Here is a 21,973-nt window from a genome sequence, read left to right on the forward strand (position 1 = left end):
GTGTTAGTTGATAAACACGACTGTGAGAGAATTTTCTAGACCGTTTATAGAAAGTTATAGTTTTGAATATTCGAAAGTTGCAAAGGGTTTTGACAGATTTTACGAGCAGCACCTGGATGCGTTTTCGAACAACACTATATCTCAAACGTATCAACCTCTTCTACCAGTGATCACACAGGGAAAGGATTTGCCGTTTTAAAGGTACCAAATAAAGAATCAGACAGTCTCTCTGTTCCTCTTGGGCATCGCTGCCATGTCGAAGCACGTGGGATCCCTTCTCCTAAGCTGATAGGGGTTGTATGGAGAAGCCTCCACTATCGATTGATGCGTTTTCTGCTGTAGTCTTACTGATATATGAGTTTTAGTAGAGTCATAACGGCAGTGCTAACATACTTGAGATTAAACAAGTTATCAGATATATCCATGTGTATTCCACGATATAATATTTCGTACCTACGAGCAACCACGAGAGATGTGTGAGACGGGATACACGACACCTAACGAACGATATCAGATGTAATGATCTCCTCATCGAGAAGACACGTCATAAATATCTCTAATTCTTTTGTGTGCCATGCATTACTGCCACACTGAAATCCTACAAAGTACGGAATGTCAGACTCTTGTTATAATAGTGAAATAGGGAGACATACGGATCCTTAGCGTAAAGAATCCGAGAGGGTGGGCTGATACAATGTTATTGCATAGAGTTATGCTTTGCCATTCATGAAGCTCAGTGACCTGTACAATCAGCTATCTACCACAGAACAGATATGAGCTCACACGGAGTTCCATTAAGAAGGAATGGTTAAGATCACCGTTGTGAGTTCTCATGGCGTCACATATTTGGCAGAAAATGGAACGAATGGATGCCTTATCGTAGACGCCCTTTCAGCCTCACTCAGCATTCACTCTGAATTTGAGACATTTTGCATTTAAACAAACGGTCTGAGTAACAACTCTGATATCCTGCGTAAGGATTTGATCGGCAAGCTGCAGTAGTATCGCATTGATTAAGCTTCCTATAAAAATGGAATGAACATGGCCTGACCGATGAACGCAGGGATCCTGGGATACTCGCATAGCCTCTTGTAATTTGCACCCACTCCATATCAAAAGTAACTCTAATCTATTTAGTGCTATGCTACTTGGCATGGTATTTGGAAATTAGCTATACAGTACTTCATATTTGCCTAAGGCATTGTTGGTCTAAGAGCACAGTACCCGAAGCCAAGCATTGGGTTTAATATCTAGCTAGCATAGAAGCTTCGGTTATGGGTAGTAATGCTAGCACAGAATGTCAGATGTTTTCCTATTTGCACCAGCATGATTCTTACTACCGAATGAATTGATTGATCAATCCAATGGAGCGAACTTTGAAAGGCTTCTTAAAGGAATCATGAATGGCACATTCATGATGGGTATCCTTCTCTGAAAACAACGGGCAGCAGAGTCATACAGTAGAGACAACGAGAACACAAAACTTTAGGACAAAGCCAAACTAAATACAACTATATAAAGACTTGACAGTAATTCTTATACTGAGGTTAATGCTACAATAGTGATATCGACAATAGCTTTTCAAGAAGCAGGTCTCCCTCTGGTTGTCTTTAACGAATAATATGATCGTTTCAATTCTCTCCAATGTAGAAAGCTATCATGATTCACGAGTAGCGTTCATCTACGGCTCATGGCATACTTCTGTGGCTGATACTGACAAGCATGTGTGATGTCAATGGTCCAACTTTCGTAAACACGCTTTCAAAAGTCCTCTGAGTACCAAGACTGCAAAAATCTCTTCCCCCTCCTTGGCTCTACAAAAAGGTTGATAATTGCCTTCTTTTTTTGAATCTCGCAGCGGGGAAGCACACGCTCAACCACGGGCAGGGGAAAAAAATCACCCATCCAAAGCCCATCAAGGCTGTCTTTTTTGTCCTCAAACCCAGTTCGTTGCCCCTTTCAGGATATGGTGTCTCAGCCGCAGCTACAGAGGCAAGGGGGTATCGTATTACTCAGATAGGTGCGACCTGAGTAATATCCAGCTCACAAGGGTTAGTGCGAGCAAAGAGGACACACGCCCTTTGACCCTTGCTCCCGTCCCTGATTCCTCTGGTGCTGACTCCGGCGACGATCATGGCGGGAGTGGACCTTGTATTACTACCAGCCGATGTACTCAGCCGTTCAAAGGCTTGGTGCTCACCGGCCACCGCACATGCGCATGAGGCAGCCCGCTCTTTTTAAGGCGTGGCGCACGGGATGATTCTCGAAATTAGGTGTCATGCCCTGTTATTCGCGTATGCACAAGGGGCCGGCTGGGGCATTTCAGGTTGTAATTTTAAATTGATACGGCTTGTTTCTGCATTCAAGCCAACACTAGGCAGGACAAGTGCAATATTCGCCAAGAGGGTGCGGCAAACCTGAGAGGGCGCAAATGTGCATTTCGAGGCGCCGCCTCTCATGTAGGGAGAGAAATTGCGCCAGCTCATCTTGTAGCTAGCCACCGTACAGGGCGGCTCCGAAGCAAAGCGGTACTTTAACGCCGTCCTGAGACCATGGCAAGCTGCAGGGAGGAGTTGTTCGTCAGGCTGAGAAAAAGGAATTCTTGGGCGCGAACGCCGAAGCCAATCGTTACACGACTTTGTTAATTTGTCGGCTTGTAAGTGTGCCGATCGCAATCAGCGGAAAGCATCGAGCCCGAGTACGAAGCGGTCAGAGGCAATCGAAGGCGATGTTGGATGGTAATAGCCCAAAGATGCAGCTGCAGGGAGCGTCAGGAGCGAGATACTATCGTAATTGTCTTTATTTCGTGTATAAGCGCCACGTCACTCGGTGTATTTGTGGCATTTACATGTTTTCTCGTCTTGTCCTGTTGATCTTGAGGCCCAACTGCTCCGTACGTGATGGGACTTGTATATCATCAACTCTGCTCTCGTGAACTTGAAATGGAGCATCCGATCTCTGAATGGGGCGGCAGTTGCAACTCCAGCCCAGTTATAGCGGATCTCCCACCTAGCTGATCGCCATAACCGTATCGCCGGGCTTTAAACCATAGCTGATTTTAAAGATTAGCTGGTGTCGGGTGTGATTATCGGTTCCGCTGCGAGCCCGCTTCGCATCCCTGTATAGATCGTCGAAGCCTCCAAAGTCCACTTATCGCCCTCAAAGCGGCAGTCAGATAAGCAGGACAAGGATCTACCATTAGTAGAGAGAAACGCCATATTGTCGGGGTGGATTAGCTTTCGACCGAACAGAGCCAAGCCTGTGGGACGTAAGACGCGAAGCAAGCTCGAGTCATCAGGCCGCGATCGGGGAGAGATGAGTTGACGACATTCTTGTTTCTCGAGCAAGTGCATAGTTTGCTTTGTGTTGAGGTATCCTACAATCTTCTAAACCTCCAACAAGCAGTTTACGAAGATTACATTTCTTTATCATGTACGAAGACGGCCCCAATCCCACAAAAGTCCAGGTTACCCCCGCCTCCAAACGGGCGAACCCGCCCCCTCCGTTGGTCTTGATACACGATGGAGGCGGCACGACGTTTGGATATTTCATGCTAGGAAGCTTGTATCGCGAGGTGTGGGCAATTCACAACCCTCATTTCTTCGATGGGGGCGCCTTTGAAGGCGGTATGGATGAGATGGCGCGCTTGTACATCCAAAACATGAAAGACGCGGGCATCAAAGGAAACATCTTGCTAGGCGGTATGTGTAGAGTTGAGGCGCGAGCCATGTCATACTAGTTCACATCATCCGGCAGAATCTCTGCTAGAGATGATTGTCCTCGGTGTGCATCGTAATTCTGTAATTCCGGCATCCGCAAGACTGACACCTCTATGTTGTTCCATTCGCAGGCTGGTCCCTCGGTGGATATCTGTCCCTAGCCGTTGCGCGCTTCTTGGCTGAAGACCCCGAGGCTACGATCAAAGTGCTGGGCATCGTCATGATGGACTCGCCGTATCATATCCCCTACAACCAGGTCCAAGGCCTTACCGACGATCCCGTCCTCGAAAACATCCCCGCGCCCGTCCAAAAGTGCTTCGACCGCTGCGACGAGATGCTTGAGGACTGGGAGGTGCCCAGGTGGGACGGGCCTGCATGCAATGGGAAGCCCGTTTTCTTCGGCGTTGGCGGAAGACGATACTCTGTGGCCCCCGGAAACGTGCTGTACAAGCCCTTTGAGGGAACATGGTCATCGATCGAAGTGCCAAAGTATGAGATAACGTCAGAGTCGCAGTCTGAAAGGACGCCAATAACACCACCACCCACAGTCCTGATACGGGCGACTCAATCTATGCCACTTCCAGAAGGCAGAACAGAGCCGTTTATGATAGACAAGTATCGTGGTGATCGTACACTGGGGTGGTCAGGCAACACCCCGGATTTCATCAAGGCGGTGCTTGATGTGAATTCGAACCACTACGAGATGTTTGATAGGGAGAACGATTCGCAGGTATGAAGTTTAGTATCAAGCCGAAACGAATACTTTGAAGATGGCTAACCAAACTACGCACGCAGATAAAAGACATCACTGCACAGTTGAATCTGTCACTGGAGATTCTAGAAAGCATTGGAAATACTGCAAACCCGTCTTTCGGTGGTAAGCCAAAGTTGGATTACTTTTAACACGAGTATCGGCCGTGTGGGGCTTGCTCGGAGCGTGACATTGAGATTGATTTGCGTCTTACAGGGCATCTTTAAGTAGAGGTATACCTGGTAAATCGGTAATGGAACAGATAATATTTACAGGAAGCAATAGATGGGACGGGCCATAGAAAATGGGGTAGATTGAATAGACGAATGAACACGAAACGCTGCTATGTGTACTCGTCTTTTCACATTATCCATCAGAGACCACAGCCGTCACAAACGAGTCTTAATAGTTTGGATAGCTGCTCTAAAAAAATGGGGGGATTGGAGCACTGCGCTCTATACACTTATCGCCATCACACGCAAGCTTTTGAAAGGATCAACTCTTGTGTTATTTCAGTCTTCTGCTATTCTCAGCTCGGGGAGGGTAGCCGGGCGAGCTTCGAAAGGAGTGTCTTAACGGTACAGTCAACGTAGCGGGACGAGGACTCAAAGCCGGATAGGCACGGAGTATAGCTTTCCTTGCATGTAGCACAATATACTCTGATCACGAATTGATTAATTATATTACGCTGGCTGTGGGCTTCCCCCGACAATAAGCGGCCTTTTGCCCTTCTGCGACTCACGGGGCAGATCAAACGAGTACAAGTATGCAGGATCAATGTCTCATGATGTGGTGTTGCCACACTCCAGCCCCAATCAGGGTTTCATTTACCATCTCCACTGGCACGTAAGATGGCTCTTCCTCGTTGTAGTAATACAATATTGTTAGTGTCATTATCTTGGAGACACGAATTCATGCAAGGTAAGTCTACATGTATCCGGACTTGTTGCCCTCTAATAAAGCAGGAAAGCAGACTACCTGTACATCTACTTGTATTCTCATGGGAAGAACACCGAACACATGAGAATTGGTCCTCACTAACTGGTTTGTGTGATTTCAGCAAGCTGTGTGAGTAATACCCAGTTTCGCAATCAGACAACATGTTTAAAGCTCAAGAGCGCGTTATATATATAGAGGTGATGAAACATGATAGGAATCCACACGAGCGATTCTGGACAAGGACATGAGAGAGTCATAAGAAAAATGCCCCGCATTGAGCAACCCCGCCCTATTTACGGCTACTGTGCGTCGATGGCGGGGCGGCAAAGGTTTGGCAGTGAATGAAGCTTCTTTGAGCCGTGTCTTGTAGCAACAGACTCTCGAGAAACTCAATTATTCGCCTTTCATAAATCAAGAGATCCAAGTATCATCAGAAGCGGCAAGACGAAGCACAAAATAGACAATTCACAAGCAGAAGCAGCTGTGGCAAGGATGGCGACGACACGACCAATCACCTCTTTCAAGGCCCTCACCTTTGACTGCTACGGCACTCTTGTGGACTGGGAGTCTGGCATCTACAACAATCTCCAACCTTTGATACAACAGCTCGCCGATTCGCATCCCCTCAAGAACAATCGTCTCGGCTTACTCAAGGCCTTGGTCCGACACGAGGGACTCGTCCAGACAGCCAACCCAACCTACCTATATCACGCCGTACTGGCCGCCGCATATGGCAATCTCGCTGCCGAGCTCGGCGTCTCGGCCGACGAGGAGGCAAAGTCAAAGTTTGGATTCGGTGTCGGCGACTGGGCCATCTATCCAGACACTCTCGACGCGCTGAAGCGGCTGCATAAGCACTTCAAGCTGGTTATCTTGTCCAACGTAGACCTCGACTCGTTCAAGCGCACTTTGGAGAAGCAGTTCCAGGGCTTCCCTTTCGATGCCATTTACACTGCTCAGGAGATTGGGTCATACAAGCCGGACTTGAACAACTTCCGGTATCTCATTGAGCACTGTGAGAAAGACCTGGGCGTTGAGAAGGGAGATATTTTACACACGGCGCAGAGTTTGCATCATGACCATGTGCCAGCAGCGCAAATTGGATTGACGAGTGTTTGGATTGAGCGAGGCGAGGAGGTTGAGAGCGTCATGGGCGGAGATCCGGAGGCGTATGCAGACAAGGTGTCGTATTCATGGAAGTTTACAAACATGAAGGAGATGGCCGCTGCGGTTGATGCCGCCGCAGAAAATGCCTAGAGGGATTATATAGAAGAGACAGGCATATGTATAAACTGGAGGTATTTCTCCCATCCATCTTCATATCATGGACGTTAGAGTCTCGTGCCCATGCCAAACAGTGTCATAACAGTATTCTCCGTTGCGCCCTAGTCGAATATAATGATATTGATCAGGTTTGATGCTTATCGTCGAAATCATCACCGCCATGAATCTCGAGGCTATATCTAGATAAACACGCGAGTGAACGCAATTCCTGCGATAACCATGGCCAACATTTTTCCAGTTCAATTAATTACATCACCATTGGCTCCTAGCTGTGGCTGTGCTGTGATCCTTTCCGCAACAGCTGCCATGTGGCGCTCAACGCCTCACCAGCGCTGGGTATTACCGCATTTGGCAACTCTGAGGGGCCAAGGCCGAAAAGAGGATTTTCAGGTGATGAGAGTAGAGGAATGGAGTTGAGATATAAAGCTGATGATCTGGGAGCAGCTTGATGGAAATATTCATCATTTGTTTATTCTACCATCATCTCATCTCCAGCAATAAATCAACCAGTGCATCAATCCTGTGTCCGCCTTTGAACAACACTGGTACCTACAAGCCATATTCATCCTATCCTACATTACATCCTTGTCACGATGGGCGGTGCCGAATCAAGGGAAGCTCACCAGAAGATCCACAAAGCCTCGCTGGACGGTGTGACATTCCCAAAGACGCTGGAGCTCAACTACGACCCCTCATGGAAGAAACTCAAGCTATCCCTCGACCACGGCTCTCAGCCGCTCTACATGTTCAACCTCCCACAAGGTTGGTGGGGGGACCTCATCATGTACAACGGCCCTACCCTGCATCATCCCCCGCTCGCAGCGGTGCGCAACTCTGGCAAGACGGCCATGGGCAATGTCGTCACGCTGCCCCCTCTCGGGCCCGGTCAGGAAGTCGTTGAGGAGGAGATGTCACGCCGGACGAAGCGCCTCATGGACTTGTACTCCTTTACCGTGCCCGTGTCCCAGAGAGGGGGGGAGAAGACAACGCAGCGTGTCGAGCGGTTCGAGTGGGTGGGCACCGGCGGGAAAGAGGTCAAGGACTTGCATGAATGGGTCCGCGGATGGAAACTCAGGCGAGTCGTGGCGAGTTATGCAGATGCATATGCAGGCTCGGATGAGGAGAAGGATGATGGAGACGCATCGACGTATGAGAACACGGACGGAGAGATTCTGGCCGTCTGGGCGGATGCGACGGGCCTGAGCAAAAAGGCTGCCAAGTTCGAGTTCATCAATAGTGGAGCGACCGGTGAGCTGGGGGAGGCGTGGGCCGTCATGGCGGTCATTACGTTTGTGAGGGTATGGCAGAGATACATGCAGCTGGTAATGGTGTAGGTGGGATACGTAGGCGAAGGATGAGGCGGCACGAATTCGAAGCTGGAGACGAGGTCGGATATTGGCCTGGGTTGGACCAATTGTATTATGTGGGATGCCTGTAGAGGGCTTGTAATATAAGCATCTAGTAATTAAAAACTCCGTTTATACGCTTTTGGACAGCTGTATCTGGGGCTGCGAATCACACTTCTAGTAGGGTAAAAGCTCGACTTAGTACCTAGGCATAGGAAGCGAGGGTAGTGACCTTTGATTAGGACACCCATGCCGGAAGGCAGCGGTTCATTTCGAAAATATTTGTACTGCTACATCTGATCAATTTCAAGTCAATCTTTATCTCTTGATATGCTCCCGCCTTTACCACTTACAATCAGTAATGTCATGTCATGTATAAACGTAAATACACACACTAATGCCAGACATCTCGCCAAGGACGCCACAAGCGTTTCAGGAACAAAATCCAAGTCAATATAACATGCTACGTGGGCAGTCCAAGGCCAAGTATCACAGTCCATTCAATCAATTATTCCCAGGCATCAATTTATCCCGTGCCGCCTGAGTATTTGGAATGTATCCGCACAAATACATCACATGCCTTAATAAAAGTAATATACGAGTATGTCTCTCGAGCGCTCACCTCGAATCGCTTCGCTTCGGCTCCAACTTATTGCGTCGGACTTGCATCTCCCATTCCGCCTAGCTAGAATGCCGTGTTGACGTATCAAGTCTCACACAGGCTATGATGTACATGTAAATTGATTGGAATGGCATCTGAGAGTGCTGCAAGAAAGCAATGATCCGCTTCTCGTTCATCCGCTCGGGCCCTTTCTCCCCCCGACGAGGCCATCACGACTGACTAGAAGGAGTCCCCACGCACGCGGGAGGCTGTATAATACGCAAAGAACCGTTGGTAGTTCCCGTGTCCCGGTTTCCAAATCGGGATACTCCTGCGTGTGCCTCGATGGTTAGACTCAGCCATCACAGTAATAAACAGCCCGTTGGGAGCACATGTAGGGAAGTGGTTTCAGCCCCGTATGCACCTTTGTCTCCTTTTGGAACGGCACGGCACAGGGCTGATGTGTCCAGCCGCTTGTAACACTCACCGGCTGCTCGTACACCATCTGAGACAGCACTAGGTGGTTCATTGGTTGGTCGTGGACGCATCAGTAAGACAACATGTAGTCCCCTCACGTCAAATAACGCTATATCGAGGCGGAGGTCATACAGCATGTGAAGTTCATGTATTGATATCCAGCTCGTTCTCTTTGGGGTCGACCTCATCATACATGTATCTTCCAGCACGGATTGTGCTTCGTACTTCCGACACTGATTAGCTTAAGCTGGTGTCTCTGGACATCTATGATGAGGAGAATTGGCCTAGCAGAGTTTGAATGTATTTACAGATGTCTTATGAGCCCACCACAAGACCTCGGCTCGGGGATCGTAATATTGCGTCTGTTAGTGCCATCTATCGACAAGTAGACGTGCCGGATATTCAGGTATCGTCCTGAGAACCGTCAGTAGGGAGTTAAGCGGCCACACTAAACATGCCTGGTCTCTACCCCTGCCTTATACTTGTAGTAAGCTTCGTCGTGGCATACTAAGAACTTGTGTGGCCTCGCGTAGGCAACGACTCCTCCTATCCAGGCTCGTACTGACTGACATCAGGATACAGCGCTAGTGTGTCTCAAGGCTGGCTGAGGGAGAAAAGGCGGCAACTGATTTGCCTTGTTTCTCATCGACGTAGTTTGCGGCAAGAATGGTGCGATGCTATTCTGTGTAGGACTGCGTCGAAGATCCCGAATCGACCATCACAGCGCTTAGAAGTCTCTCGTGTGATCCGCACCTCCCCCTTCTCTCCCTTCTCATCCCCACCACAAGACGTTTTTCGTGTCTCAAAGTCCGTTGACTCTAGACACCCCTTTCGAGAATAAGAAGTCGCCGTTTCCCATCTCCCCTTGACTACCATCAGTACCTTGGATCACACAAGCAATTTGCACTTGGAGCTCTTTTACCCAGATTCTCTTCCTGATTTCGTTGTCTTGCACAGGAATTTTATTATCAGTTTTCGTTTTCGTTTTCGTTTTCTTGGAAAGTTAACAGCAGAAGCTAGTCTTTTATTGAGGGCTATCCTGAGCCATACAAACTCATATCCTGAATTTCATTTGTTACGGAGAGCTATCCTGAGCTACTCTTATTCACTCCTGACAGAGAGCTATCCTGAGCTACTCTTACAAACTCCTGATAGGGGGCTATCCTGAGCCACTCCTGAACTGACTCCTGATCATTAAAGATTTTTTTTGAAAACAAAATTGAAGATTTTCTTGTTTTGCAATAAAAAAGAAAGCAAACTCTTCTAAATCTTATATATCATCTTGACGCATCAACATCATGTCTTCATTCAGGTCCGCCCAACGTGCAGTCCGTGCTTCTGCACCTCTGCTTCGTTCTTCACCTCTCATCACCAACCGGGGCAGCCAACGTTTGTTTCACGAGTCTAGCAAGGCCAAGGCCGTAGAGGCTATCGCCACCCAGACACCACTGAGCAACGGCCCGCCCCCTCCCCCTTATGTGGCCCAACAGGTTCAACAGCAGCAACTTATTTCGCAGCCAACACCCAAGGTAGAGGGCTACGCACAGCTTAACGTCAGAGATCAGGCGTATAACCCCAGGTTCTACGAGACCATCGGCAAGATCATGAAGCTTCGCGAAAAATACCTGCGTGATCGTGCCATCTTCGTCGAGTCTGAGGAGATGATTGGACTTATGCTCGGGCTCGGTGCCAAGGAGTCTGACATCCTCGGCATGAAGGCTGTCTCAGACAAACTGTATCACGACCCTACCCTGCCCTTCCGCCTGACTCGCAACAGCCGCTTCTGTCTCGACTTTGATACGCACTCTATTCGCCGCCTAGAGTTTCAGCCCTTTTGCCTGTCCGTCGAAGAAGACTTCAACCGTTACGACTCTGGTGCCATCCGCCGCTTTGACGAGGTTCAGAATGACTTGCAGCTCAACTCAATCTTCCAGGCCCTCTTTGTATTCAAGGCCATGATCATCCATGGCATGGAGATTGCTCACCGTCCCAAGCTAGAGTACGGAATTAACAAGTGGGTGTGCACCCTCTTCAGCCTCCGCACTGTTACCACTCCCCATATTCTGGGAGAGCCTGCTCTCGAGGGTGTGCACGCTGATGGTGTTGACCACACCATGACCACCTTCTTGGGAAGCTACAACATGTCGGATAACAGTGCTGCCACATTTATGCATGACATGGAGGAGAAGACCGGCATCCCCCTGGAACAGATCCAGCCTATCCACTTGCTTGGCCGAGTCCAGCACAAGAGGTTCCTCGATACACTCATGATCGTCGATCACGAGCGTAAGCATAGCTTGTCACCTGTGTTCCCCGTCGATAAGACCAAGGAGGCGCACCGCGATATGCTTGTCTTCTTCACTCGCAAGCCTGTGGAGCAAACCCACGTGTCTGGCGGCATCGACTCGCTCAACCCTCACAAGGACCTGCCTATGGAGATTCCTCTCTACTTGCCTGGGACTAACTAGAAAGCTCACTACATTTGCTGAACATTTAAAGTTCTTTGCTCACATTATGAGATGAACTAGCGGGGGTGATGTCGGACATTTGGAGGCGCTTCGATTCCGTTAGTTGCTGTGGGTGGATGATTCAGGGTGGTGTGGACTGCATGATGAGTCGACGCCGTCTTCTTCATGCTTAGGATATCTTATTGCTTCTGATTCATTGTGTAAAGAGAAATAAGAATTTAAGGCAATGAAAGGGCTGTTTTCCTAATTGCTTTCCCTAGGAAGCTTTTACTTTTGTTCTATCTTCTCTGTTGTTATAGGTTCATGAGCTAGTTTGTTCCTCATGGAAGCACACAGACCTACGGTCTTTTCTGTCGGGGATTTTGAGACACGCATTCATGGTTTGACGAAGTCTATATATGTTTCCGGACTTTGTCAATACTCGGGGGCTTTTCCAACTTTTTGTCTGGCTTTGCTAATGTTATTTTATCACGGTTAAAACGGTGTACATGTGCCAACGATTTTGACTTCACTTACAATTGATAGAGTGATACCCCAGATTAGTAACTACCTACATCAAAGGACAACCACAGGAGGTATTATTTTGAGATTCAATGATCATACCAGCACCAAATCGTGTGATAAAAACCACATGAAAAAAATTAGAATCTATTTGTACTTGTGAGACCTTCCTTTAACAATTTTTAGGAGAAGAGAATGAGAGCCGAAGACCACCATGAGGTAGCTCAACGGGGGCATCGCAAATACCCTGAACGATTAGATAAGATCAATCAGACCCCTCTGGAAGAAATGAATCCCCTGTTTGTGCTTTGTCTTAGGGTGGGTACATGCCCTTATGTTAATTAATGCACGATGTGTTCATGTTTTGAGTATATATGAGGACTGCAGCCACTATATGCAAGCAATGCTACAATGCCTACAAGCATCATGGCTCCTCTACTTACATACTTATGATAGCTTCATACATGGCAGATACAACATCTTCCCTCCCTTACGCCTTACCCCTGTTCTCACACGGCCAGTGCCCTACCTAATGTCATTTCAGCCAGACGAGGCTTGCTGCAAGGAGGCGCTAATTCGGCAAGCTATCTGGCCAATCAATTACATTGGTACAGTTTGAAGGATGCAGGACAATATAAAAGCTATATTAATAGCTTCACCGCTTGTTTTGGTCTTGGCTTATGATTATATCACATCGTAAAGACAACGAAGCAATGTAGGGAAGACATCGATTTCATGAATCTAGCACAACCGCGGACCAAAAATATGGAATATCAAGAGAAGTCAATACTAACAAAGGATAACAAATCATGGTAATTGACAGAGAACATGGTGTGTAGGGTCGAGAGCATATGAATAATTGAAGTAGAAGACACCGAAACCAGGTAACTGGCGTGACATACATGTGCATCCTTCAGGCAAAGCCCACCTTGAACTTCATTGGGAATTTGCTGAGAAGCAAATTAACATCGTATGGCGAAGACGAAGGAAGGGTGGGGTTAGAATAGCAATGTGATGGATGGTACAGTAAGTCCTCAGCGCCATGTGATGTCTATGCGGCTCTGCGCGCTTCTTTTATGCCCTTGGCAGCTAATTTGCCCAAATGTTCTATGTTTCCAGCACCCATAAACTCGAGCACGCTGACGTTGACTCCAAGTGTACGGCGCCACCAATTACGAATCTCGAGGGCAACAAGCGAATCAACACCAAGTTGGGTCAAACTTAGGCTAAGGTCCAGTTCCTTGGCATCTCGTGACATGAGATTGTAAATACACGTGCCAATCTGAGCTGTCAGAAAATCGAGATTGCTCGGTGTATCAAGCAGCGAGGGGCTGGCGTTGACGCTCTTCATGAACTGACCAAAGTCCTCAGATCCGGTTGAAGCACCGGAAGTTGCACCGGCATCTCGGAGATGTGCTTGGGCCATGCGTCGGTCGCGCTTCCAAATAGAGCGGTTATTAGGATCGGAGAGCGGCTTCGTGCTCTTGAGGCCGATGGTGAGCTCCGCTGGGTTAAAGAAGCCATCGTCCGAAGAGGAAGCTGCTGGGTGTTGATGAGACAGGGTATACGCGAGGGCATCGAGGAGTTCGGTTTCGCCCATTGTATAGAAGTTGAGGGCGCGGAACTGCTCCAAGAGGGCCGGATTCTCAACCACGTACCCAATATCGTCCACAACACCTACATTCACTACACCCGCAGGCAAACCCTGTTGGTGACGAAATTGCGTAAACGCCGTCAAGTAAGCATTGGCTGCTGAGTAGTTTGCCTGGCCCACTTGACCTACGACATAGGATATGGAGCTGAATAAGGTGAAGAAGTCCAAATCACAGTGTTCCAAAGCTTGATGGAGATTGATGGCGCCGTCAACTTTGGGTCCGGCGGCCGTAAACCAGTCTTCGTGAGAGAGCTGTAGAATACCACGGTCCTATTTATGCCCTTGTTAGCCTAGGGTTAACGTGCTTAAAGTATGTGAACTTACTCTCAGAACCATGGTCATTAAGAGAACGCCCGCGATTGGCATTGTCGCCTGTTCCACCGCTCGGTAAACATCTTGCAGGCTTGTGACGCTCCCTTTAATAGCCTGGACCTCACACCCTTGTGATTCGATCTCTTTGATGAACCTCTTATCTTGTTCAGAATCTCCGGCAGATCGTGACAAGTACATTATGTGACGAGCACCGTTTTCTACCATCCAGTTGGAGACAGATTTACCTAAGCCGCCGAGTCCTCCTACTAACAGGTACGTCCTGTCGGATTTGAACTTTACAGGCAGAGGCTTTGCTGCTGATTGGAGCTTTGATGGGTCTGCTGGCATAGATACGACAATCTTGCCAATATGCTGGCCCTTTTGCATGTATCGGAAAGCCTCAACGATATCCGCAGCCTCAAAGCGCTTCAAAGGTGCGATAGGCTTGATAGTACCCTTTTCATAGTACTTGTTGAACTGTTGCAAGATCTTCTTACAAACGTCTGGCCTTTCAACAGCCATTTGCGACATGTCAATGCCATGAAATGAGCGATTGGACTCGAATAGTCTCATCCCAAGTTGCCCTCGACCGATGAAGTCGCGTTTTCCAATCTCGAGCATTTTCCCAAACGGAGCGACACACTTCCATGAAGTGTGTAACAACTCTCCTGATAAAGAATTGAGCACCAAATCAGCACCCTGACCATTAGTAACGGCCATGAGATCCCCGTAGAATGAGATATCACGAGAATTAAAGATGTGCTCGCGAGGAACCCCAAAATTCTCAATCAGATACTGGGCTTTCTCAGCATTGCCGACAGTGGCGTATATAACGGCACCCATCATTTTACAGATGTTGAGTGCTGCAATACCAACACCACCGCAAGCAGAATGGATGAGAACGGACATGCCCTCACACAATCCACCCACATTGATGAGTGCATGGATTGCAGTCGCATAAACACATGGAACTGTAGCGGCATCTTCAAAACTGAGGTTGTCGGGAATTTTGACCACAAGACTTGCTTCCGAGATGAAGCTTGTTGTAAAACATCCGTGACCAATGGTCATTACTCGATCTCCTGGTGAAAGTCCTGTAGCATTTCTGCCAACTTTCCGGACGATTCCGGAACACTCAATTCCGAGGCCTGGTTTGTAGCCTTCAACAATGCCCATGGCAACAAGAACGTCTTTGAAGTTCATACCAATAGCACGGGGCTCAATCTCGACTTGGCCGTCCCGAAGTAGTTTTGTTTCGTCTTCTGCCCACTGAAGCGTTTGTAGTTGGCCCATACGCGCAATTTCGAGCTTTTTGTGAGACGTAGATTTTGTAAAAGGTGTCTCTCCAGCATGTTCTGCGATATCTATCCACTGATATCGTGGTATCATAACCCTTCCATTGACAATTGCGTACTCCCAATCAGGATCAAACTCATCATCCTTGGCTCTATTGCGGAAATTGTGGAAAACATGTAGAATACTTTCCGCCTCAAAATTTGCCAAGTCCATTTCTAACGTGGCAAAGTCCAGTGAAAGCTCGGATCTGATATTTCGAGTTGCGCCAATGGAAGTTGCATACCGGGGATCTTGTGATCCGACTTGGGCGTGTCCGGTAATCCACAACAGCCCTCTTTCAGCAGGAAACTTGCCAAGATAGTTCTGCCATGAGGTGAAGGTGTCTTCAGTCATCTCAAAGAACATTGTGTCGTGAAGGTCTAAAAGAGAGATGACATCTGCCTCTGGATCAGGCTCTTGTGATAGAGTACGGAATTCAACTTCGTAGCCTATCTCACTCAGTAACTCGGAAAGGGCGTCTGTGTGATCCTGGGAATATGGATGTCCAAGAAGAGTGACCTTTCCAGGCTCGCGAATGGGAGTAGCTACAGTAGTGAGAATGGTCGCCGTAATGCGGTCATCGTCCATAATCAGACCTTCGCTCCCCGAAAATCCGCCATCTATGAGAAGGTTATGCCACTCGTGTGCCTCATGCAGTCGCTTGTCTGTGCGACCATCTTCCATGTTATTCCACCACTCGGGAGTGAAGCCCATTATAAATTTATAAAAGTTCGCATTAGGTGACAGCTCTTGGATAAGTAAGCGACCATTTGTTTTGATGAGTTTATGAATGTTCTGAAGGGTATCTTGAATATGAGAAGATAAATGCAGGGTTCTATTGGCAATGATGAAGTCGAATGAAGAAGGATCAAATCCTTGCGCTTTGAGATCTTTGGAGATGTCCAAGATCTTGTACTCAATATTTTCGTAGCCTTCCAGTTCCTTACTTGCAAGCTGGATAGTTTCTTCGTTTTGGGCCGTGTAGACGTATTTGCTATAACTGCGGTCGCCAGTCGAGTTCACGAGGGCTTTCATAGCTGCGGCGGTGGTATTGGTGGACCCAGATCCAAGCTCCAAGACCGTCATTGTTGGATTGATATGAGCCAAAGAGCTGAGCAGCACCGATATATCACTCTTTCCACTGATGAAATTGCACAAGTCACTAAAATATCCATCTTGTTTGAGTATTTCATTGGCGTTCTGTAGGCCTTTGAGGATTGCCTCAGCTGCTGTAGCCAGTCGACTGAGAAGCAGAGAAATTTTGGCACAGCTAGTGTGGAGGAGGAGCTTCTTTGTAGCGTCGATTTCTGTTTTCACTTTTTTCGAACTGAGACGAGCGAGACGTGCGCAATCCGGGACGTTCTCGTAATTCCCATTGAGAGCCTTTGTCCGTTGCTTAGTGAGCCATTTATGAAAGTGTGCCAGGTGGGCAGAGGTTGGGAGGCGCTCCATTCGTCGAAGTACATCCAACTGATATAAAAGAGCCAACTTTTCAACTTTTGATACTTCGCCTGGAGGTGAGCGAACTGATTGTATAAGGTTGTTTGGAGCAATGAGATCGACGTGGGGTTTCCAGTGTAAGTGAGCGGCTGGCAGTGGACCAGCTTCATCCATATCGCCATTCTCTAGAGGACTAAACTCTCCATTTCTTAGACTCAAGATCACTTTACTGTCAGCCATGATAGTAGCGGAGCCGCGAATTGCTCCTGTTGCGCTTGATACCGCAGCCGTTCCGAGGCGCATTTCTGGCTGACCATTGTTGATGTATAGCTCATCGATATAGGTCGGGACACAAAGTTGTTTAAGTTTGCGAGTTAACCCATCAGCAATCGCTACTGTAAAGGCTTGTAGTACGAGGTCAATTATACTGGGATGCAAGGGGTAATAAGGACCTATTGTTGGATCGCGATTCCTAATATCAGAAGCGGCAGTATTTCTCCCTGGGTGAGCTGAAATGTTGGATAAACCCTGGAAATCGGGGCCGTAATTCAGTCCAACTTTCTTCATGGCACGGTACCATCCTATAGTGGAAACTTGGCGCGGCTGTTCACAAACATCTTCGGAGCCGGCACTGATTTCTTTGCCTGCTCGGACTTTTCCAGTACAGTGCTTGGTCCAGGAAGTGCCATTGAAAGATGAAATGGAGAACTTGTACCAGACAGAGTTAAGCTTCGAGGTGAGCCGAACTGGACAGAGATGCGTAATAATCTCGTGCGCTTGTTGTTCCTTTAATACCAAGGCGTTTTGAATCTCCACTTGTCTTAGAGATGCATCCGTTTCGTCGCCACCTTTGAGCTGTCTTACAGCCTCGATAGCCATTGCGATATAAGCAGCAGCGGGAAGTACAATGTCATCTTGGATCTTATGATCTCGAGCCCAGGGCACATTATCCAAACGAAACATGTTTCTCCAAGAAGGCTCCAAATCGTCAGCTTCGAGAATGCGGTTTCCAAGGAGTTCATGAGGAGGGAATTTGCGAAGGCGCCATTCTCGTGAAACTCGACTCTCATACCAGTACGTGGTATCATGTTGCCAAGCATAATTAGGAAGATCTGTTAACACATTGCGGCCTGTCGTTGTAGCTGCAATGTCGACAGGGGCAGCCTCTTGATATAGACGCCCGAGAGAGCTGAGTATCGACTTGGGACCACTTTCGTCTCTAATGAGTGTTGGGATGTAGGTCGATGCACCGGGCATCTGGATGGACTTGAAGATGTCTCGAAGCGGACCAGAGAGAGCGGCATGGGGGCCTATTTCAAGGTAGACCATATCTCTAATTGCAGAGAGCATCATAAGCTGTACAGCTGACGAAAACAAGACTGGATTTTCTAGATTCTGTCTCCAGTAAGATGGACCCAGCTGTCCAGCTCTCTTGATCTGCCTTTTGGTGACGCTGGAGAAGAAGGGCACAGTGGGCTTTGCATCTTTCACGAGGCCATCGAGCAGCTTCTCGTATCTATCGCCAATCTCACGCATGTGATGAGAATGGTAAGCTCTCTCAACTCTCAGCTTGCGAGCAAAACAGTCGGGCATATCTTTGCTGATACGAGAAATCGCCTCATCTAAGGGTTCCACGTCTCCTGAAATGGTCACACTCTTGGGACTGTTCTCACACGCCACCACAATGCCGTCCTGGAGATAGGGCGTTACATCTTGGTAGGCGAGACCAACGGCTGCCATTGCACCGAGCCTTCCATGATGTTGCGTCACTTGCCCGCGATAGTAAGCGATTATAATGGCTGCTTCGAGAGTCAGAGCACCGGCTGCATAGGCGGCACCCATCTCGCCGCTGGAATGGCCGACCACGGCCGCAGGGTTGACGCCCCATTCTTTAAGAAGATTGACAATACCGATTTGAAGAGCGGTGCAGATCGGTTGTGAGAACTCGGGTTGTTGAATTTGGCTTTCTCCTTGAGGTCGCTTGAGCTCTTCCTCTATTGTCCATTGAGGGGGATGGGGCAGGGTCTTGAGAGTAGCATCCATTTTTCGTATATCTTGTTGAAAGGCGGGATATTGTTCGAGAAGGTCGGCACCCATCCTCGCCCATTGAGCCCCTTGTCCGGTAAAGACAAAATTTACCTGGGGAGGGTCCTTGTGCTTGATGATGGGGGAAAGGTCAGGAGGGTTTACACCATCATAAATAGCAAAGGCTCTCTGGCTTAGGTCTTCTCTTCTCGCTCCCAGGGTGTATGCGAGATCTGGCACTCGGTCTGGATGCCGTTCAGCATAATTAAAGATATCTGATGCTCTTTCTTTCAACGAAGTGGCCTGATGGGCGGAAACGACCAGTAACTGGGGATTCTTGGTAGAAACTCTTTCTTCTTGTGAGATGTATGGCCTCGCTGAATCAACAATAACCTATTTGGACGTCAGTAAATACATTGTAACATTATAAACTCAAGCTACATACATGAGCGTTAGCACCTCCCACGCCAAAGCAATTCACTGATACACGCTTCAAGCGATCTTTTGGCCATGGAGTTGGCTCTGTTGGGACTTTGAAATGGTATTTATCCCATTTTACTATTTCTCAATTGTCAGCTTCACTGAGCATTCATAGGGTGTATGTTGGGATACTGCCTCACTTTTTGGACTAGGCTCAGAGAAGTTGATCTGTGGTGGGATTGTCTCATGTTCTAGAGACAAGACAGCCTTGATCAAGCTGCTCAAACCAGATGCGCCTTCTCCGTGGCCAATGTTTGGTTTCACCTAAAGACATCGCGTTAGTTTGTCTCTCGTGAGGCAGATACTATTCCATGTTTGAAGCAGCAACTGACCGAGCCGATGTATATACCATGATCGCCAAAGACCCGGCCTACTGCTCCTGTTTCCATCGGATCGCCGACCGACGTGCCTGTCCCATGACATTCGACAAAAGCTGTATCGCTAATATTCGAGATCTTGGCCACGTTATAAGCACGACGCATGAGAGCTACATGCGCCTCTTGATTGGGATTGGTAATGCCAATGGTTTTGCCGTCAAAGTTTGTGGCCGTCGCCCGGACGACACCTCGGATCGGATCGCCGTCGCGAATCGCATCGTCGAGCTTCTTGATGAAAACCGCATTGATTGCTTCGCCGCGAGCGTATCCGTCTGCTTTGGCGTCAAACGTCTTACATGAGCCCGTCGGTGAGAGAACTCCTTGTTCGGATAAGGCAATTGTCATGGTCGGCGATAGGAACAGACTGGTTCCAGCAACAACTGCAGACTCACACTCGCCGGTGTATATGGCTTGACAAGCCTCGTGGAGTGCAACGAGTGAAGACGAGCACGCAGTACGAATAGTCATGCTGTTTGATTTAATAACCATCAATACTAAACAACAGAAGAAACATGTCATTTCAACATACCTAGGACCTCTCAAATCATACTCATAGGAGGCGCGGTTGGATAGTGCAAAATCTCCTCCGGTCAAGATTCGATGTGTGCCTAGATGCTGAGGGTCTTTGGCATATAGGTCTAGCCAATCTTCACCAAAGACACCAACGTAGCAACCAATATTGCGGCCGCGCCAGTTCTTCTGTCCCCCGTTCTCCATGCATTCCCAAATCACTTCTAGCAGCAGTCTGTGCTGCGGATCGAGCTTCTCAACTTCTGCTTTGCTCATCGAAAAAAACGACGCGTCCCATTTCTCCAGATCGCGGTCCAAGTAGTGTCCGTATGTGCTTTTCATCGTTCCAGGCGTTCCCAGCTTGCTCTCGAAGGCGTGTGCTCCATATCGATTCTCAGGGACCTGTCGTCGTGTATTCTTTTTGTTTATGAGGAGATCCCAGTATTCGTTAGTTGTTGTGATTCCACCTGGGAGTTTCAGTCCTATTCCCACAATGGCAATAGCTGGCGGTGCGCCGTCCATGGGCTCCATTGCCGGCATCTTCACATGGCTGCCTGTGATGTTCGTGTTCGGAGCCTGCTGCCGCGGCTGAACTCCTTTGGGGCTTGCCATGTTATCATATCCCCTGGTGCTCGCTATTTCGCCTTCAGTACATTGGCCGATCTCGTTGCAAAATTCCTTCCCGAAGGCGTGAGAGGAAGAAATGCTACCACAAGTAATGAGAGTACGCAGTTGTCAATCAGCATGCAAATTACAACTATGGAGAAGACTGGAATGAGTTTAGCTGTGAAAAGTGGCTATCTCTCCAACTGAATTGAAAGTAAATATACATGTATACGAGGTTTTCTGCCGTCCTATGCCGAGAGAAGGGACGCGTAGTATAGCATCTGAAAATGCCTGCAAGGAATGCACTGGCGGGAGTGGCATGGTTGCGGCTCTCCAGTTCACTTTTTCTGTTGATGATACTTTCTCTGGTGCGACATGTAACCTTTCTAGCAAAAGAGTGCGTTAGGCTACCTACTCTGATAGTCTGAGCATTGACTGGCCAATGCTCTAAGACAAGATGTGTTCGTGTCTCATCCATCCCTGGTTAGTACAATCCCCTCTATTTTGTGTAGCAACCAGTCCTCTCATCCCTCATGAAAGGGCATGATATATAGTCCAACAGCCGTTTTAAACTAAACGTGTCATTTCATTGGCTTTAAATGATGGTCATACGCAGGCAAATTTTAATTATACCCTTTTAACCTGCTCTCGGTAGATTAAATTATGCCTAGTTCTTTGCATATAAGCTATTGAAGCTCTAACCATGACAAGACCCTCCTTGACTGTTCGTCAGAGAGTATCTGGCCCCATGACTTCATAATTAACATTTTACATGTGGTAGAAATTCGACGGAAAAGAAGAAGAACCAGCCTCATCAAAGGTCTGCTGATAGTATTCCATAATGCTGATTGCTAATGGTACATGTAGCATTCCATTATCATGTCTAAGAGAGGATGCAGAAAAAATGTGCTCTCAACGCCACAATGCTTCTCCATCCATACATCGTGCTTTATAAAGTCTCCTACTGCCCTCTGAGACGTTGTGGCTGAGATCATTAGATGGTGGACTGTGCCCGGATGGACGTATGAGGCAAGGGGCAACGGACTGTTACGCCGATGGATTGTACACATTGGTCAACTGATCCTTACGCAAGACTCCCGGAATTTAAAGATGAACCCTGTGATGCCGTACTGAAAGCGAATATATAC

General features: G+C 48.0%; 5 protein-coding genes across 5 annotated transcripts; 4 read left to right on the plus strand and 1 right to left on the minus strand.

The window, feature by feature from the left end:
* Positions 1-3,430: 3,430 nt before the first annotated feature.
* On the plus strand, positions 3,431-4,622 carry Triagg1_5194 (uncharacterized protein; the record flags this gene model as incomplete). The annotated part of the gene is made up of 4 exons (XM_062899681.1): positions 3,431-3,701; positions 3,757-3,783; positions 3,851-4,449; positions 4,515-4,622. The coding sequence occupies 4 exons, from the start codon at positions 3,431-3,433 to the stop codon at positions 4,620-4,622; spliced, it is 1,005 nt and encodes a 334-aa protein (XP_062755668.1).
* Positions 4,623-5,901: 1,279 nt separating this feature from the next.
* Positions 5,902-6,666, plus strand: Triagg1_5195 (uncharacterized protein; the record flags this gene model as incomplete). Its single annotated transcript, XM_062899682.1, has 1 exon — positions 5,902-6,666. The coding sequence occupies one exon, from the start codon at positions 5,902-5,904 to the stop codon at positions 6,664-6,666; it is 765 nt and encodes a 254-aa protein (XP_062755669.1).
* Positions 6,667-7,286: 620 nt separating this feature from the next.
* Triagg1_5196 (uncharacterized protein) lies at positions 7,287-8,027 on the plus strand (the record flags this gene model as incomplete). The annotated part of the gene is made up of 1 exon (XM_062899683.1): positions 7,287-8,027. The coding sequence occupies one exon, from the start codon at positions 7,287-7,289 to the stop codon at positions 8,025-8,027; it is 741 nt and encodes a 246-aa protein (XP_062755670.1).
* A 2,388-nt stretch (positions 8,028-10,415) lies between these two features.
* On the plus strand, positions 10,416-11,585 carry Triagg1_5197 (uncharacterized protein; the record flags this gene model as incomplete). Its single annotated transcript, XM_062899684.1, has 1 exon — positions 10,416-11,585. The coding sequence occupies one exon, from the start codon at positions 10,416-10,418 to the stop codon at positions 11,583-11,585; it is 1,170 nt and encodes a 389-aa protein (XP_062755671.1).
* Positions 11,586-13,137: 1,552 nt separating this feature from the next.
* Positions 13,138-20,831, minus strand: Triagg1_5198 (uncharacterized protein; the record flags this gene model as incomplete). The annotated part of the gene is made up of 6 exons (XM_062899685.1): positions 13,138-14,010; positions 14,065-19,245; positions 19,298-19,410; positions 19,473-19,596; positions 19,665-20,178; positions 20,239-20,831. The coding sequence occupies 6 exons, from the start codon at positions 20,829-20,831 to the stop codon at positions 13,138-13,140; spliced, it is 7,398 nt and encodes a 2,465-aa protein (XP_062755672.1).
* Positions 20,832-21,973: the final 1,142 nt, after the last annotated feature.

This window comes from Trichoderma aggressivum (assembly GCF_033847375.1).
Source record: "Trichoderma aggressivum f. europaeum strain CBS 100526 chromosome Unknown scaffold_018, whole genome shotgun sequence".
Classification (NCBI taxonomy): domain Eukaryota; kingdom Fungi; phylum Ascomycota; class Sordariomycetes; order Hypocreales; family Hypocreaceae; genus Trichoderma; species Trichoderma aggressivum.